Below are 19950 nucleotides of genomic sequence, written 5' to 3'. Positions count from 1 at the left end.
TGCACAAGTCAAAAAGAGGGCTGTGAAAATATTTAGACCCCTCACACCCTGGAAATAAATTGTTTAAACTCCTACCCTCAAAATGATGCTATAGAGCACTGCACACCAGAACAACTAGACACAAGGACAGTTTTTTCCAGAATGCCATTCACTCTGCTAAACAAATAATTTGTTCAACTCTGTCCAACTATTTACAAAGTCTGCACTACTATTACTATTAATCTTTTCATCATTCCTATCACCTAACCCCTCCCACTTGTGACTGTATGACTGTAACTTAGTCACTTGTATCCTTATGATTTATATTGACTGTTTCCTAGTATGATTTGATTGCTTATTGTATCCTATGACTTTTATTAAGAGTTGTACCTTATGATTCTTGACTATTCGGGAATTTATCTTTTTTTTTATGTACACTGAGAGCATATGCACCAAGACAAATTCCTTGTGTGTCCAATCACACTTGGCCAATAAAGAATTCTATTCTATTCTATTCTATTCTATTCTATTCTATTCTATTCTATTCTATTCTATTCTATTCTATTCTATTCTATTCTATTCTATTCTAAATATTTAGAACCAGGTTACTTTTATTGCACCAGTCCACCAGAGCTTTAACCTTTTTCCTATAAGCATCTTCATTGTCATCCCGGACAAGACCCACCACTGCTGTGTCATCTGCATACTTCACAATATGATTCATAGCAGAATTGGCACAGCAGTCATGGGTCATCAAGGTGAACAATAGCAGACTCAAGACACAGCCCTGTGGAGAGGGAATTGGAGACTTTTCTTCCAATACACACAACTTGGGGCCTATCAATTTAGAATACAATATTTTGTTGATGATGTTGAGATCTTGAATCCAGTATGATAAAGTATCACAATTGCAGATAAACTATCATACAACTAAAATAATGACATTATTATAGCCCCCTGCAATTATCCAATTATTTCTGGTATATCAAATAGATTCTCATTGTACAAATATCATGTTTAAAATATCTTGGTGGGGCATTTCACAGCTCAGCTAAGGGGACAGGGTATATATGATAACTGCCCTACTCAAAAGAGATAAGTGGCCATCTTGCAATTTGCTGGACAAGGATTATTGTCCGACTAATCATAATCAAGGATTGGACTCTTGGAAAATTTTGAAAGTCAAAATTCTTCTGTTTCACATTTTTACATTTGTTCTGCTCATAAGCTTCTCTTTTGTATTCAAATCTGGCCTCAAAATGATAATGTAGCACTTGGGGATAAATATGCAGCCCAGTAGACCAACACTGGAGGCTAAGATGGAGAAGACCTGCACAGCCACCATGTATTTCCCTTTGGTGCTCAGGTAGGTGGGCACAAAGGAGATCCAGACACTGCAGAAGACCAACATGCTGAAGGTGATCAGCTTGGCTTCGTTGAAGGCCCCAGGGAGATTCCTGGCCAGGAAAGCCACTGTGAAGCAGATGGCAGCCAGGAAGCCCAGGTAGCTGAGGGTGATGTAGAATATGACAACAGAGCCTTCATTGCATTGCAGGATGATCTCTCCAGGCTGGGAGTGGAGATCAGAGTCAACGAATGGGGGAAAAACTCCCAGCCAGATGGAACAGATGATAATTTGGACCGCAGAACAAGAAAGGATGGTGGAGTTGGCCAAGCTCTTCCCCAACCATCTCTTTACCCAATTGCCTGGTTTTGTAGCAAGGAAAGAGAGCACCACCATGATTGTTTTGGCCAAAAGAGAAGAAATGATAACTGAAAAGATGATGCTGAAAACCATCTGTCGGAGAAGGCAAGTGGCTTTCCTTGGTTGACCGATGAAGAGAAGAAGAGACAAGAAGCAAAGCAGGAGAGAGACGAGGAGGATGTAAGAGAGGTCTCGGTTGTTGGCTTTGACAATAGGAGTTTCTCGGTATTGAATGAATATAATTAAGAAAAGGACTGTGGTTAGGAAGAAAAATAAGGCAAAAGAGACAAGGATGATGCCCAGATCTTCTTCATAAGACAGGAAGGTTATAACTTTCAGGATACATTGGACTCGTTCCTCATTTGGATATTGATCATCTGGACACTTGGTGCATATTTCTGTATCTGAGAAAACCAAAAACCAATATTTCTTTAACATTCTGCCCTTCACATTTCAAGTAACATCTTTGGGGATAAAAGCTGATACCAGCACCAGTTTGCAAAATGTATTTCTTAATAACTGCTCAAAAAGAAGATAGGAAGACCATCATTTTCTAGACCATACAGAGCTAACAATTATGAAATTGGGGACAATCCTAGGACCAATGTGATTTCCTGTGTATTCCACAGAATTTTCATGGTAACTCGGTTTATTAGAAGTAAATAATGAATCAGTTCATCTTAGAAGGCACATTTATTGGATCCTTCCAGGTGGATCTAAAACCATACTGGACTCGGAGGATGCCTGTCTTGTGAAATCTAGTTGGCTGGAAGAAATCCAGCAAATAGTCTGGAATGACTACTGGGATGAGTGGTAATATCGGTGTGATGAGATGCACCCATAACTGTCCATACCACCTCATTGTGAACAAGTAAACCTTCCAGTGATCCACAAGGGGGGCGTGTAGAGAGTATTGCAATAATCCTTCCAGGAAGTGAACCTAATTCTCTAAGTTTCAAAGAACCCAGATGTTCCAAGAAAGACAAATGTGGAAGGATAGATGCAAACTAAAAAGCAGTATTTTCTCTGGCAGTAGAAAAACTTGTCCAATATGCTATACTCTCTAATCCCTATCAAGGTCCTTACTATTTTTTATTTTGATGAGAAATCATGCAGTTTGAAAAATCAGTTGAGATTCATTCTGTCCTTTAATTATCACTTTTATGAAAATTTCCTTGGATGAATCCATTTCCTCAAGGCCTTCCATTTTCTTTGGTGTCACCCACCTTCCTGTGTGGAGATGGTCCCCTCGGGACAAGGAACACAGTCATAGCAGCAAAATGGCTCTCCTTCTTGCTTCTGCTTGACAAATCCAGGATGACATTTTTCCACACATTTGGACTCAGGCAGAGACTAAGCAGGAAAACAAGAAATGCCAAAGTAAATATGTTAGCATTAAACATCCTGACATGCTGACATACTCTTGAAATAAAAGTGACCGCTGAGTTTCTAGAATTATTATGATATGAGGTAGAGGTGAAGTCATGAGAACAGGTCCCTCAGAAAGTGTAAGTCAGGAATCTTTTGGAGGGGGGGATTTCTAAGGTCCAGCTAGGTATCCAAGAGAAGGTCCTTTCTATTGAAGAACTACAATTAGGTAACAACAACTGGCATGGAAGAATAAATCCATATTTGTTATTAGTTAAATTTGGAGCTCATTTTCATTCCAGAATTTCTTCCCAAATGCACTATCCCAGTGGGATGAAAGATTGGAGTAGATTACTGTAGCCAGGTCTGGGTTTCTTAGAAACTTTGTGCTCTGCTTTTCTATGGGACACTGGCCCCAAGGTGAATCTTAGTTCCAAACTTATTTCCAAGTAGAACAAAAGGACCTCAGTCCAAACTTGAATTCAGGCACTGGTCAATAAATTTGTTTTCTTGATTGCTATTTGAAGACAAGGAAGAAGTGGATCACAATCTCTAGCACTTGGGGAATTAGCCCTCTCTTACCATTCTTCAGCTTCAACCATAACAACACAAGAGCACACAATAGATACAAACTCAAGGTTAACCGCACCAAACTTGATTGCAGGAAATACACCTTCAGCAACAGAGTGGTCAATGTCTGGAATACTCTATCTGACTCTGTGATTTCTTCTCCTAACCCCAAAAACTTTAACCTTAGACTGTCTACTATTGATCTCACCCATTTCCTAAGAGGTCTCTAGGGGGCGTGCATAAGCGCACCAATGTGCCTACCGTCCCTGTCCTATTGTTTCTTTTATTTTTCTTATATGTATCCATTTCATGTATTCATAACTATCTATATACTTATACCTATTATCTTGCAGGCGATTGACAAATCAAATAAATAAATACAAATACAATCTCTAGCACTTGAGGAATTAGCCCTTTCTTACCATTCTCATGCAGCTTCTCCATTTCAACACTGAGCCAGGGTTCATAGGCTTAGCCCAACGAAATTGGTCAGAAGCCTTTGGAAAAGACACCAATATTTCTCTTACCCTGTTGTGCAACTTTAGCCATGAGAGATGATCTTGGTTGATAATCATTCTATCTTCTTCAACAATCACCAGTTTGTCTTTCATGACACTCTTTTTGGGGAGATACACCCAGCTAAAGATACTCAGATCAGCCTTTAAATCTCCATTTTGGTCGAAGTACAGTTTGAATTCAGAAAGATTGTAAAACTCATTCTTCTCCAGAAAAGGATGGAACTAGAATGGGAACATCCAGGTATTTCAAAGCAGTAAGCTTGGTTAATTAGCCTTTTGTTCTCATTTCACAGAGGTCTAACTTGCAAATATCCTTAGTTGGTAGAATAGGTTTAATCACTATCTTCAAAAATGAAAAAGAAAGGTTCAGCAAAATTTGTCAATCATACATTGTCAATATATCTTTTGAAAACAATATGATTGACAAAATTTGTCAATTATAAGAAACCTTCTAAATCATCAATAAACTGCATAAACAAAGAGAATATTCATAAATTCATTGACAACAACAGGTGCTTGTCATAAAGAATGGATTTGTCAAGAAAGTTGCCAGGCTAATCTTCTCCCAGATGGATCACATTATAAAAACATCCAGATGAGCTAATTGTGCCTTATGGCTACGTTAAGAAAATATTATCTCTCTGTCTGTCTATCTATTTGTCTACATCAGAGGTGTCAAACTGGATTTCTTCAAGGGCTGAATCAGCATTGTAGTTCTTCATGGGCTGGTGGGGAGGGGGCAGGATGGATGCCTCCTGTGGCAACCTGCCAGAAAAAACGGGATGCATGCGGTTCGCACATAGCCCCACTGCACCTCTTTTTCACCCTCCGTGGCCTACTGTAGCACTCTTCTGGCTGTTTTCGGCCCCATTTTTTGCCTATTTTCGGCCTGGTTTTTGACCCATTTCACCCTGTTTGGGCCCTTTTCAGTCCTTTTTCAGCCCATTTTCCAGCCTGTTTTCAGACTGGCTTTTGGCGCTTTTTTGGCCCATTTTCAGCACATGTTGGCCTTCGGGTCTATTTTGGGCTGTTTTCCAGCCTGTTTTAAACAGTGTGTCATTTGGGTACATATATCTTGTGCAAATATTTACAATTAGTATATATTTCTTGCTATGATTACATTCATATTAAAAACTACTCAATCTTATATATCTTATCATTAAAACAATCTTAATGCACTTTATTCAGAAAAATTTTCACTGGGGTTTCTGCAGAAAAGAGGGGTTGTACTACATGATCTAAAGGGCTCCATCAAATTTATGAAGGTAAAATTCCATGATATTAATCACAAACCTTTTAATCACAAATTACCTACAGGAATTTATTTGAATATGCATGTGTCATTTTTGAATTAGCAGTGTTTAATATCAAACTATGTCTGTCATAGTTCCTGTTCTTGTGAACATTCTTGCTTTAAGTGATTAGATTGGCCAAACTTCTAGTCCCATTTATACAAGTAGGTTGATACGGTTTGCCTCCTTCTCCTTTTTATTTCTTCCTAACAGGAACTAAGATTAATGGATCCTTGTCAAGACCCCATACCTGCCACGGCTGCAGCCTTGGAGCACCCAAATTCCCTTTCCTCTCCTTCCTTCTCCTCATGGATATGGAGGAATATGCAGCATTCAAGGCATGGACCAGAGTCTTAACAGCACTGTAACAATGGTGGATATTCTTGACCCACATCATATATTTTTTCTTTTTTGTCTCCAGTGGTGATTTCTCAGTGCATCTTTTTCGGCCTTTGACAGAAATGGCATGCTTTGAAAAAGAGCAGAGAAATGATTGATGCCCATAGGGTGGTTCCACACAGAAATAGGGTATAAAGGCATCCTTTATTGGCCCCATTTTTCTCTCAAAATCAACAGTCCAAATACTGTTCACATATTTGAGAGCTCTGTGGTCCCTCAGTGGATAAGGTGAAGTGAGTGTTGTGATCCAGACTTTCCTTTCAATGTATCCGGGCAAACGCCTAAGTATGAAATGAAAAGGAAGAATTCTGTCCAAAGCAGCACCATGTTCTATGTAATGAATATAGACATTGACTTGTCTCCACTTAGAGAGGAAATCACCATGAGGTACTGTAAGTTGAGTTGTTGGGAATTGTTGTGATACAACAACACAAATTCCATTCCTGACAAGCAAAGGAGTAATAGTCCTCATGAAATTCTCTCCATTTTCTGTGTCTGGAGCAAAGAGACCAACCAGGGTCCATCTGAAATGGAGGAGCACTTGGACAATTCCTGGGTAGAGGATCCCTTTTTTGGGGGAAAAACTGTGATAAAAGGGCAATTGACTTTTATCATGCAGCAAGTCTGAAAAAATTTCAAAATTGATCTGAAAAAAACAATAAAGAATGCTGCGTTATATTTGGGGTCAGATCAATTCCAAAATATTAGCTTTAAAGAAATACAATTGTGATGACCCGGGGCATGGCCCAAAGGCAACACAGTCAGATAATCAATAGGAGTCCTTTCATTAACTCCAACTTTGCCTCCAATGTCCAGGTTACTTTCTGGCTGGAGAGAAACTCTCCCAGGAGCAGCCTTTGACTTTAGAGAATCAAGTCCAAAACATGGTCAACAAAAACTGTAACTATAAATCCAATCAAGCCAAACTGAGGTAATTCGTTTGGCAGGACAGGAGCAAGAATTCCAGATGTAAAGGCACAGGAAAACTCAAACATTTGGGAAGATGCCAGGAACACAGATAAGCAAAGACAACACGGGATAAAGTCACATTTGCTCAAGCAGTTGCTTCAGTCAGCATTCAGTTCTTTTACACTTTCATTCCCAGGTGTGACTAATGAAGGGAATCGGGGTCCTTTCCTTCCCTACAAGCCACACAACCCATATTGCTCTCTTCTCCATTCCTTCCTGCATGCCCTAGGATTAAAAGGGGGTGGGCCTGGGTTTTCCTCTGAATTCTCTTTCCCTTGTTCTATATCTTCCCTGCTCTGCCCAGCTGGACTTTGCCTTTCCCCAGCGTCCTCCACACCCAACGGAGCCACACTCCCACTCCCTGTCAGCTGTTCATCTTCCTCCTGTGATTCAGACTCTGATAGGGGCATGACAACAATTTCATGAACTTCTTGAAATAGTTTATTCTTGATTAGCCATTAATCCTTATGAAAATAAAGAATAAAAATACATAACATTAACAAGACTGTATGTAATAAGAGTATAAAAGAAAATGAGTTCAAAAGAATAAGAATAAAGAATACAAAATATATTTCTCTATCAATCCACATCTCTGACCCACATATCCATATGGACACTGAAAGATTTTGTTCAAATAAAGATCAATATTGAATGCATTTTTAAAAATTTTTGACCAAACAGGAAATATTTCTTTTATTATAATGATCTAACTGATCTAATCTTCAGTCCAAGATATTGATCTCTTTCTTATATAATTTATATTCAAATAATAGATGTGTTTTGTCTGTCTCCAGAACTCAGCAAATACAAGTCTCTTCATTACAAGGGTCTTGATTAAATCTTCCATTTTTAACATTTGTACCCAGCGCTCATATCCTGCTTGAATAAATACCATCTTAAGATATTCAGCATCAAGATACTTGCCAATTTGGAAGTACATTTGTAGAGCACCATTCATTTAAATATGCCATCCTTATTGAACATGTTTGCATCTTTCTCTGTTTCAATATCTGATTTCTTTGGACAGCAAACATTTTAGCTTCTTTTCCAGTTGCTCAAGAAACAGAAGAGCAAAAAGAAGGGCCGGACAAAGAAGAAGTCATTTTCAATGATCAAATAATTCAAAGTGTGGTAAAAAGTGGAAAAAGGGGGAAAGGAGTTAAAAGTTTGAGATCAAAGGGAACAGCCAAAAAGAAAAATAGTCTGAAAAAGAAGTATAACAGCAAGGAGAAGCAGAAAAGAAAACTACAGAAGGGAAAATTAGAGAGAGTAGGGTATAAAAAAAGGGATGAGAAAAAGGGAGAAGATAGAAAGGGAAAGAACTTATGAGGGACAAAAGCAGGAAATAAAGAAAAAGGGGAAACGTACTAGGATTAAAGGTATTTGCTCAGCTAGAAAACACAGAGACAATGGCTAAATTAAGTTAAAAGTGAGGATTCTGCAAAGGTACAAAAGATAGTGTTGTGACAGTAGAATACTGTAATGAGTTAGAAATGAAATAAGTAAATAATCTATGAGATAAAACTATTGTTATGTAATGGTATGTTTATTTATAATTAATGCAATAATAAAGAAGGGAGGGAAACATTGTAATTGTTTCTAAAGATTGATAAAATATTGAAAAGAAATGTGAAAGATTTATAAGGAAATTTATACCAGTTACTAGAATGAATTTGAATAATTATTTTGCTTATTAATAGTAAATAATTTATAAGAAAAAACTGTAAGACTATCCAATGGTATGCTTATTAACAACTAATGTAATAATGAAGAAGGGAGGGAAATATTTCAATTGTTCTCAAAGATTGATAAATATTGAAAAGAAATGTGAAAGATCTACAAGGCTCATACCAGTACTAGAATGAATTTGAATAACCATTTTGTTTACTAATTTTATATATATATATATATATATATATATATATATATATATATATATATATATATATATATATATATATATATATATATATATATAGTTTTTGCTATGTTTTTAGAATTTTTCTTTTTACATTTTTAAGGGGAAGTACCAAGCAGAGTCTGAATGATGAGATTTACATGATATAAAATAGATATTAGAAATTTGAATGTTATAATTTTAGAATGCACAAATTTAATGTTTAATGAGATTTCATATGATAATAACAATAAGACTTAAATGTGTTGCACTCCGATTGGCAATCATAGGAGGAATTTTGCTTTTTAAGAATGTTGGAAGAGAACATTTATGCCACCAGATAAAGACTGAATGCACCAATTATCACATTAAACAAGAGGAAAACCTTCTAAGCACCAATTCCACCCGTGCTTTTTACAATTTTGTAAACAACAAACTAAAAGACTCAAGGTCCATCCCACCCCTGATAGGACCTAAAGACTGCAACGATGACACCATTAAAAGCCAACATCTTCAACACATTCTTCAGCTCAGTATTTGTAAACAGTAATGGATCATGCCCAGTATTTCCTAGCCGAACCACAGATTACTACAATGATCTAATACATATCGATTTTACAGAAGACAATGTTGAAAAAGCACTTCGCAATCTAAAACCATCTCTATCTATTGGACCGGATGGAATATATGCCTACTTCTTAAAAAAGCTACCCACTGCCATAGTCAAACCTCTAAGCATAATCTTTGAAAAATCTTTCAGGACCAGCTTCTTGCCTAACCTATGGTCACAAGCCACGGTCATCCCCATCTTCAAAAAGGGAGACCCCAGCCTAGTTGAAAATTACAGACCAATCTCCTTATGCTGCGTCACCTGTAAAGTCATGGAATCAATTATTAACCAATCCATCATCCTCCACTTAGAGAGAAACAACCTACTCTCCAATAAACAATTTGGTTTCAGAAAAAAACTATCCTGTAATCTGCAACTCTTACACTGCAAAAACATATGGACGACACAACTCGATCAGGGCAAAGCAATAGACACAATCTACATAGACTTCTGTAAAGCCTTTGATTCAGTGGTACACGACAAACTACTCCTAAAAATAAAATCCTATGGTATCTCTGGACAACTGCATAACTGGATAGAAGCATTCCTGTCAAACAGACAACAAATGGTCAAAATTGGGAGTGTTCTATCAAATTCTGTACCAGTCAATAGTGGTGTCCCCCAAGGCAGAGTTCTAGGACCAACTCTCTTCATACTCTACATAAATGACCTCTGTGATCATATTAAGAGCAACTGCGTTCTTTTCACTGATGATGTAAAGCTGTTCAATACCACAGACAATACTGCTACCCTTCAAAAAGATCTTGACTATGTATCAGAATGGTCAAACAAATGGCAACTTCAAATCTCAACAAATAAATGCTCTGTCTTACATATTGGCAAAAAAAATCAGAAAATAAAATACAAGCTGAATAGTCAAGATCTTGATGATGATCCTAGCTCTGTAAAGGACCTTGGAATACTCACCTCTAATGATCTAAGTGCTAGAGCCCACTGCAACTACATAGCCAAAAAGGCATTAAGAGTTGTTAACCTAATCGTACGTAGCTTTTTCTCTGGTAATATCACACTACTAACTAGAGCATACAAAACATTTGCTAGACGAATACTCGAATACAGCTCATCAGTCTGAAACCCACATTACGTATCTGATATTAGCACAATTGAGAAAGTCCAGAAATATTTCACAAGAAGAGTTCTCCACTCCTCTACTCATTGTAGAATACCTTATGCCACCAGACTTGAAATTCTAGAACTAGAAAACCTTGAATTACGCCATCTTTGGTCTGATTTAAGCATGGCATATAAAATCATACATTGCAATGTCCTACCTGTCAATGAATACTTCAGCTTCAACCATAACAACACAAGAGCACACAATAGATACAAACTCAAAGTTAACCGCACCAAACTTGATTGCAGGAAATATGACTTCAGCAACAGAGTGGTCAATGTCTGGAATACTCTACCCGACTCTGTAGTTTCTTCCCCAAACCTCAAAAACTTTAACCTTAGACTGTCTACTATTGACCTCATTCCTTTCCTAAGAGGTCTCTAGGGGGCGTGCATAAGCGCACCAACGTGCCTACCGTCCCTGTCCTATTGTTTCTTTTATTTTTCTTTTATTTTTCTTATATGTACCCATTTCATGTATTCATAACTATGTATACACTTATACTTATTATCTTGTAAACAATTGACAAATCAAATAAATAAATAAATAAAAATAAATAAACATATGAAATTGTAAACAAGACAGACGAAAATATAAGTATAAGGAATAAAAAGATATAGAAATTTAGGTAAAAGAAATACAATTGAATAAGAAGAAAATGAGATAACCATAAAAGAAAATTAAGAGAAGTAAAGGCAGGATGACCAAGAGAGGGCAAGCATTGGAAATGAGGTGCAATGGAGCTCAGGCGATGATCCCTGAGCCTGGAGAGTAGACAGAAGATGGGAACAGCACAGGGTGACTCGACTGCTCGGGAGGAGAGCACCCTGCCCCTCTTCACAAGGCACACCTAGGGATTGAAATTTAAGGAGACACTGCGGGGAGGGCATTTGTTGGGAACAAACACTGAATTTGTACAGTTTTGTGTACCATTGAAGACATTTGGAGTTTGCAGGACTCATTGTTTGTTCCTTGCTTCATGGACTCATTTCCCTGTTCCTTTGCTGGACTGTGTGCAGCCAAAGGCTGCCATGTGTGTGTGTGTGTGTCTGTGCACTCTTTGCTCTGGGACTTGCCCAGAACATGAGAGGTTTGAGGAAATTTGGAGCATTAAGGGGGAGTTTGAACTCTCAGAAATTTTTTTGAATAGTTCAGCTGGCAGAAAGTCTTTCACAGGAGCTATATCACTCTTCAAGCCATTTATGATGAATTTCATCATGAACACTTTAGGGTAAAAAAAATATTTAACAGGTTGGCTAACCTGCTTGTAATTTTTTTAAATAAATTGGTTGATTAATGATAGTGATCCCTGTGAATTCATAAGATGTATAGTATGTGTTTTTATCAGGTACATATAAGATAAATTATACACTATAAATTCACTCACCAAGAGCAACACCAACCATAAGAATCTCCATTATCTCCCTAACGTTATAGCAATGTGTATGGTCCCGTGAACCACGCTCTGAGCTCAAAAGTCTCCAAGAACAAGGAAATACTAACTTATACATTGACTATCACACAGAATGTATCAAAAGAAAGATCTTCAACTTACATCCCAATAAAAATCACTTCAACATCTAGCATTAGGCATGCACGCCCCTTACTTCCTCCAGACGCACTACTATCTAAAATGCAAATTACTCAATGCAAGAAGCCTCACAAACAAAATACATCAATTTGTCATCTTACTAAGCACAGCCACATTCGACATTATATTTGTCTGTAAGAATGAATGGTTGAATGAATCTTTTCCAGACTGCATTACCACAGTCAGAGAATATCACGTTTATCAGTCAGATCGTGAAATCCGTAGAGAAGTGGAGTTGCTACCTTCTATAAAAAATCCCTAAATCTAAATTCAAATTACACAGGAGCTTGCTCTTCCAGAGACCATCATCTGTGAACTGTCCTTAAATACCACTATCTGCTTCTTACTATGCTACAGAGCCCCTCATTATGACATAGTTCATGCAAACAAGCTAACTTCACTGCTGATGTGGGCTGGTGACCTCAATCTTCCTTGGTGACCTCACTGATATATATACAACTGCCATCTTAAGCCCAACTGAAGGTTAGCAGGAACTATTAATATGTGTAAATGAACCTGCTAATAGAGGACAGTACCATTAGGAAAAATTATCATAGCCCCATCAGAGCCTGAATCTGCAGAGGAGGACCAGCCGGAATTGGAGCCGACAGAGATTGAGGGGGTGGCTTTGTTGGCTTCAGAGGAATGTGGGGAGGACCAGGATGAGGCAGCCCAGGGCCCTTCAGGATTGGGATGGCTTGTTAGCATGGAGGAACAGGGGCAGGATGACTGAGAGAGGGCAAGCATCGGAAAGCAGGACTCATTGTTTGTTCCTTGCTCTGTGGACTCATTGTTTGTTCCTTGCTTCGTGGACTCATTGTTCATTTCCCTGTTCCTTTGCTGGACTGTGGCAACCAAAGGCTGCCATGTGTGTATGTGTGTGTGCACTCTTTGCTGTGGGACTTGCCCACAACGTGGGAGGTTTGGGGAAATTTGGAGCATTAAAGGGGAGTTTGAACTCTCAGATGGCTGTGTGGCCTTCATGCCTTGTCCTGTGTCATCACAGAAAACTTTTTGAATAGTTCAGCTGGCAGAAAGTCTTTCACAGGAGCTATATTGCTCTTCAAGCCATTTATGATGAATTTCATCATAAATGCTTTAGGGTAAAAAAAAAACATTTAACAGGTTGGCTAACCTGCTTGTAGTTTTTTAAAATAAAGTGGTTGATTAATGACAGTGATCCCTGTGAATTCATAAGATGTATAGTATGTGTTTTTATCAGGTACAGATAAGATAAATTATACACTATAAATTCACTCACCAAGAGCAACACCAACCATAAGAATCTCCATTCTCTCCCTAACCTTATAGCAATGTGTATGGTCCCATGAACCACGCTCTCAGCTCAAAAGACTCCAAGAACAAGGAAATACTAACTTATATATTGACTACCGCACAGAATGTATCAAAAGCAAGACCTTCAACTTACATCCCAATAACCATCAACTCAACATCTAACATTACACATGCACGCCCCTTACTTCCTCCAGACCCACTACTATCTAAAATGCAAATTACTCAATGCAAGAAGCCTCACAAACAAAATACATGAATTCCTCATCTTACTAAGCACAGCCACATTCGACATTATATTAGTCTGTGAGACATGGTTGAATGAATCTTTTCCAGACTCCATTACCACAGTCAGAGAATATCACATTTATCGGTCAGATCATGAAATCCGTAGAGGAGGTGGAGTTGCTACCTTCTATAAAAAATCCCTAAATCTAAGAAAGATTCAAATTACACAGGAGCTTGCTCTTCCAGAGACCATCATCTGTGAACTGTCCTTAAATACCACTATCCGCTTCTTACTATGCTACAGAGCCCCTGATTATGACATAGTTCATGCAAACAAGCTAACGTCACTGTTGATGTGGGCTACCTCTTGCCCCTTATTTTCCTTGGTGACCTCAATCTACCACTTATAGATTGGACCCTAAATGAATGTACATCCAAACCCATACATGCAACCCTGTACAATGCCGTTACTACAGTGGGACTGGATCAGTTAGTAACTAACAACACTAGACTCAACAACTGTCTTGACCTCATCTTCTGCAACAGCTCAAACTCAATATATAGCCTACAAATACAAGAACCCTTTTCAACAGTCACCACAGTATGATTGACTTTTGTCTCAATTTATGCTCTCACAAAGAAGATCATAATGATGGATCCCCAAAATACAATTTCAAAAAAGCCAACTATGATCTCATAGATGCTGACCTATCATCTCTTGATTGGCACATTCTGTTCTCTAGCTGTAATACTACAGAAGACCATTATAATGCATTCTTGCTTGAACTTAAAGAGTCATTAAACTATGTGTACCATTAGTAACCCCAAAAAACAAAAACAAAAAACAAATTACCCATAACAATAAGGAAACTTCAATAATAATAAAAAAAATCACGTGAAAACAAAACTAGCTATGTAGCAAACTTTAAAAACCAATACAGCACCTTATGCTAACAGATAAAGGCAGAATGCACAAATTGCTACTGCAAACAAGAGGAAAACCTCTGACGTACAAAATCTACCCGCACCTTCTACAATTTTTTAAACACCAAACTTAAAGACTCAAGAACCATCCCACCCCTAAAAGGATCAAATGGGAAAGACTGCAGCGATGAAGCCGTTAAGGCCAACCTCTTCAACACATTCTTAAGTTCAGTCTTTGTGTCATGCCCCTGTTAGAATCTGACCCCAAAGGAGAGGAGGAACAGCCAATAGGGAGTGGGAGTGTGGCTCCAGAGGTTGTGGAGGAAACTGGGGAAGGGCACAGGTCGGCTGGGCATTCAGAGGAAGACCCAGGCCCATCCTCTCTTCATCCAAGGGCATGCAGGGAAGAGCGGATAAGGGAGAAATGTGAATGGTGTGGTCTACGGGGGAGGAAAGGGCCTTGATCCCCTTCATGGCCTGCAGCTGTGAGGACTCTTTAAAAGGACAAACTGCACATGGGCCAGTGCTGGAAATAAAGTGTGAAAACATTTCTAGTCTGTCAGTTATTATCTGAGTTCTGGCGTCCTTCCCAGTGTGTGTATTTCAATATCTGTGGACATCTTTAAGTTCTTATCCTGCCTTGTCTCATTAATTCTTCGGTGTGGTATGTATTGTTGTTTTTTCTATTTATAATTTATATGTATTTTGAATTTGAATGGAAGTTCTTCCTTTTGACAACTATTTATGGGGGAGTTTTTTCTCCAGTCAATGATAATTGGACCTTTAAAGCCAAGCTGAAGGAATTAAAGGGTCTTCACCTGCTTTTGTGACTTTGTTGCTTTTCTATCCCACCCTGGATCATCACACTTTGTAAACAGCAATGGCTCATGCCCCACATTTCCTAGTCATACCACAACTAACTGTAATGATCTAACTACATATTGACTTTACAGAAGATAATGTAGAAGAGGCACTACAAAACCTAAAACCATCCCTATCTATTGGCCCCAATGGATTATGTGCATACTTTTTTAAAAAGCTCTCATCTGCCACAGCAGAACCCCTAAAAATTATTTATGAGATATCATTCAGAACCAGCTCCTTACCAAATTTATGGTCCTTAGCAACGGTCATCCCTACCTTCAAAAACCCAGCCTGGTTGAAAATGACAGACCAATCTCACTGTGTTTTGTCACGTGCAAAGTCATGCAATCAATCATTAACCAATTCATCACCCTCCACTTAGAGTCAAACAACCTATTCTTCAAAAAACAACTTGGTATCAAGAAAAAAATGTCCTGCAATCTACAACTCCTATACTGTAAAAACATATGGACTACTCTATGCCTCAACTCATAAAACATTTTGTACACACATTGTATAGTTGTCACTCTACTTGACCAGGGTAAAGCAATAGACACAATTTACATAGGCTTCTGCAAAGCTTTTGATTCAGTGGTACATGACAAACTACTGTTAAAACTAAACTCTTACAGCATTTCTGGGTCCCTTCATAAGTGGATTACTGCATTCCTGTCAAAAAGGCAACAAATAGTAAAAATAGGGAGCGCTATAACAAACCCTGCTCCAGTTAACATTGGTGTTCCCCAAGGCAGCATTCTAGGACCCACATTCTTTACACTCTGTATAAATGACCTTTGTGATTATCTTATAAGCAACTGCGTCCTCTTCATGGATGATGTCAAACTATTCAACATCACCGACAATGCTACTGTCCTTCAAAGTGACCTTGATTATGTGTCTGAATGGTCAAACAATTGGCAACTCCAAATCTCGACCAACAAATACTCTGTCCTACAAATTGGTAAAAAAATCAGTACACCAAATACAAACTAGGTGGATATGACCTTGTTGAGGACCTTCACTCTGTCAAGGACCTCTAAGTATTCAAATCTAATGACCTAAGCACCAGAGCTCACTGTAACAGCATTGCCAAAAAGACATTAAGAGTTGTAAATCTAATCTTACAAAGCTTCTCCTCTGGAAATATAGAATTGCTAACTTTGGGCATAAAAAACGTTTGCTAGACCAATACTTGAATACAACTCATCAGTCTGGAATCCACACTGTATATTGGACATTAATACAATTGAGCGAGTCCAGAAGTAATTCACGAGAAGAGGACTACACTCCTCTACTTGCAACAGAATACTCTATATCATCAGGCTTGAAATTTGGACTTGGACAATCTTGAACTACGTTGCCTATGGTTGGACTTAAGCATAGTACACAAAATTATCTGCTACAATATCCGACAAGTCAGCTTCAACCACAAGAGCACACAACAGATACAAACTCAATGTTAACCAGTCCAAATTTGATTGCAGAAAGTACAACTTCAGCAACCGAGTGTCAATGCCTGGAATGCATTACCTGACTCTGTTGCAACATCCTCTAATTCCACAATCCTTTAACCTCAAACTATCCACTATTGACCTCACCGCATTTCTTAAGAGGTCTGTAAGGGGTGTGCATAAGGGCACAATGATGCCTACCGTCCCTGTCCTATTGTCCCCATTTATTCATACCTACTTCCTGTATTCTTACTCATGTTTATACTTATACCTATTGTCTTGTAAGCGATTGACATATCAAATCAAATCAAATATATAATACATTTGGATTATATTATTTTTGCTAAGACTGTGTACAAAAGATGATGTCCCATCTCTGCAGCACCTTCCTTTTCTACAGAAGATGCTTCAATTGAATAGAGAACCTCTCCTTGCATTACCAAATGTGCAGCAGAAGAACCATAATCAATGATGATAATGTCATGAGAGGATATCACTGCTTTGATCCTTACCTCCTAAACACTGTAGAACCCAATCCCAATATACATATAATGGCCATGATGGAAATCAGTTCTTCAATTCCAAAGGCATCTATCACATACTGACCCACCACTCCATTCAGTTTACCTATAGGAAAGTAGACATACAAACCTGAGGGACTTTGTAAGTGTCTCCTAATGTTGACATCTGGATGGAAATGTCATAAGTAGCTGCATCAACAAGAGCCAAAATGTTGTCCTTCCTTCCACAGCTGTAATTGGGAACGTTGGCTTCTCCACTTGAGAGCATGTCCATCAAGGCATCTGAAGTCAAAAGTGTGTTCAAATAGTTGTCATGGATATTGTAGCCAAGTGTGAGATTTTGCAGAAGCCTTGGAGTCTTGTTGACCACTTGAATATTAAAAATGTAGCGTAGCAGTCTATACTTATCAAAAGGTAAACTAAGATAAAAAGGTTCATGTTATAAACTTCATCATTAAGAGAAAAAGCAACATATTTTTTTCAATTTAATGGTCTTTGTCACCACAAACCTTAAGCCAATACCGATCCAAAACCAGAGGGAAATGAGAGTTACCCATCAGCTCATTCTTTTAATGAGTGTTGAGGAGAGGAGATGGAGATACCTTTCCACTAAAGTTAAGAATCACAAATCGAATTATTTGTAGAAGAACTAATTTTCAACTGACAAGTAACAAGGATTCAAAATCATTCAATCATTAAAATAGAACTAACATAATAGGAAGAAGCTGTTTCATATATGACCCAAAAAAGCAATTCTTAAATAAGGTCATTCTCTGTTCCTACAAGGATCAGGCCAGAGGTGGTATTCAGCAGCTTCTGACCAGATCTGGAGAACTGGTAGCGGAAATTTTGAGTAGTTTGAAGAACCGGCAAATACCACCTCTGAGTGGCCCAGCCTCCATCTAGTCTCTGCCTCCTGAGTTCCAGCTGATCGGCTGGGTCTTCTTTTGTTGCCCTGCACAGGTGAACAGAACTGGAAAGCAGGTCAGTGGGGTGGGGAGGGGATGGGATTTTGCAGTAACCTTCCCCCAGGAGTGAGGAGGGAATGGAGATTTAACAATATCCTTTCTCTGGAGTGGGGTGGGAATTGAAATTTTGCAGTATCTTTCCCCTGCCATGCCCACCAAGCCATGGACACCAAGCCACGTTCACAGAACCAGTAGTAAAAAAAATTGAATACCACCACTGGATTTTCAGGCATTGAATACGGATGAGTGGTTGTAAAAATATAAACATGAGCTAGGAAGAGGTAAGTACAGTCCATTCAATAATTACTTGAAACCAAAATTGGTATTGAAGTATAACTAAGGATTAGAGCAGGAAAGTTATGGAATCTGGACTTTTTTCAGCTTTTTTTCCCCTGCTTCATCTTTGGATTCAAGATTTTTTTCTACAAAATGAGACAAAAGAGGGAAGCAATGAAAATCAAAATAATTCAAGAAATAAGATAGGTCCTACAATACAGGCATAAGTGAAATAAGAAGAAAAGAATAAGAACTGCAAATAAAGGGAATGAAACTCCTTTACAGTGAATGACTTACAACTCAAACTGACAATGAGGTGCCGTGTTGAAAGGAAACATCATTGTACGCAATATCTTTGTTCCAGTGTTGATGATACTAATGATATGGTCCCCTGGACTGTAATAGCTCCATGGTTTTTTTTCATCCTGGTGCTCGAAACTCAACGGGCACTTCATTCTAAGCTTTCCAGAGATTGGCTGGGACACCAGCAGCAACAGAAGCACAAGCAGAAGGTCCATAATTCATGGGTCTGAATCAAACCCCTTCTTCTTTCTAAGAAAGAACAATAAAAGTTAGATGAATTGAAAGCACTTTTATAATGTGGAAATTATAGTGGCTTTCTGGATTCAGACAGAGATAACCCAAGATTCACCTGGAAAGAAGAGAAAGTACATTCAAGGACACAGTCCATACCTGTACCAAAACCAGTGCCATATTGTGTTTGACTGAGGCATTTATCCTTTTCTAATGCAAGATCCCTTCCATGTTGCTTCAGTCTGTTGTTTATCTCAAAGACAGTCAGAGAAGTAGTAGAAGAGGCCCAGAGACCAGAAATTTGAAAATTACACAGTGAGAAGTAACTTCTCCTCTAGGGACCCTACATTTCTTCAGGACTCCATTACCAGAGGAGTAGCTGGAGAAGAGCATCTTAGAGAAAAATCACAGATCCACCCTCAGGGGCATTGTTGTGTAGTGATTCTGATTCTTTCCTGTCAGGTCTTGTCCAGAAAGTGATGCTGGACAAAGATAATCCAACACCCAGGGAATTGACTTCTCCTGTCCTTCAATGTGATAACTTGTCTCCAGAAAACATTGGGGAAGATCATGCAGAATGATGTAATTTGTTGACATTCTATGTTAGTAGCACTAAACTCAAGTACAGCCTGTCTTCTAATAGTAAGGAAGTAATCAATATCCTTAAACGCTCTGTCAACTTGTATAGAATTCCTATGCCTTTTTTTGAGTTGCCATAAGCAGGGGGGACCAAAATAACATTCCACACATATCTTACAAAGATTGTAGCTGTTAAGTTTGGAGAATAAGGAGACCAGACATCTGACCAGTGACTTCAACTCTTTAATAATAACAGGAATAGGAATAGAACAGAGCAAT

General features: G+C 38.4%; 1 protein-coding gene across 1 annotated transcript; it reads right to left on the bottom strand.

Annotated features, from left to right (window-relative positions):
• Positions 1-1177: 1177 nt before the first annotated feature.
• On the bottom strand, positions 1178-19274 carry LOC148128498 (vomeronasal type-2 receptor 26-like). The gene is made up of 7 exons (XM_087948920.1): positions 19211-19274; positions 18856-19110; positions 17445-17733; positions 5683-6477; positions 4150-4362; positions 2911-3037; positions 1178-2088 (listed from the first exon to the last, which is right to left on the bottom strand). Exons 2-7 carry the CDS (start codon positions 19074-19076, stop codon positions 1178-1180), a joined length of 2556 nt encoding a protein of 851 aa, XP_087805046.1. The 5' UTR covers positions 19077-19110; positions 19211-19274.
• Between the last annotated feature and the right edge of the window lie 676 nt (positions 19275-19950).

Source organism: Notechis scutatus, unplaced genomic scaffold (genome assembly GCF_049901735.1).
Source record: "Notechis scutatus isolate UNSWTSFEM ecotype Mainland unplaced genomic scaffold, rNotScu1.2 NSCUSCF46, whole genome shotgun sequence".
NCBI lineage: Eukaryota > Metazoa > Chordata > Lepidosauria > Squamata > Elapidae > Notechis > Notechis scutatus.
The sequence above is the reverse complement of the archived record's forward strand: the minus strand, read 5'-3'. Positions and strand labels throughout refer to the sequence as shown.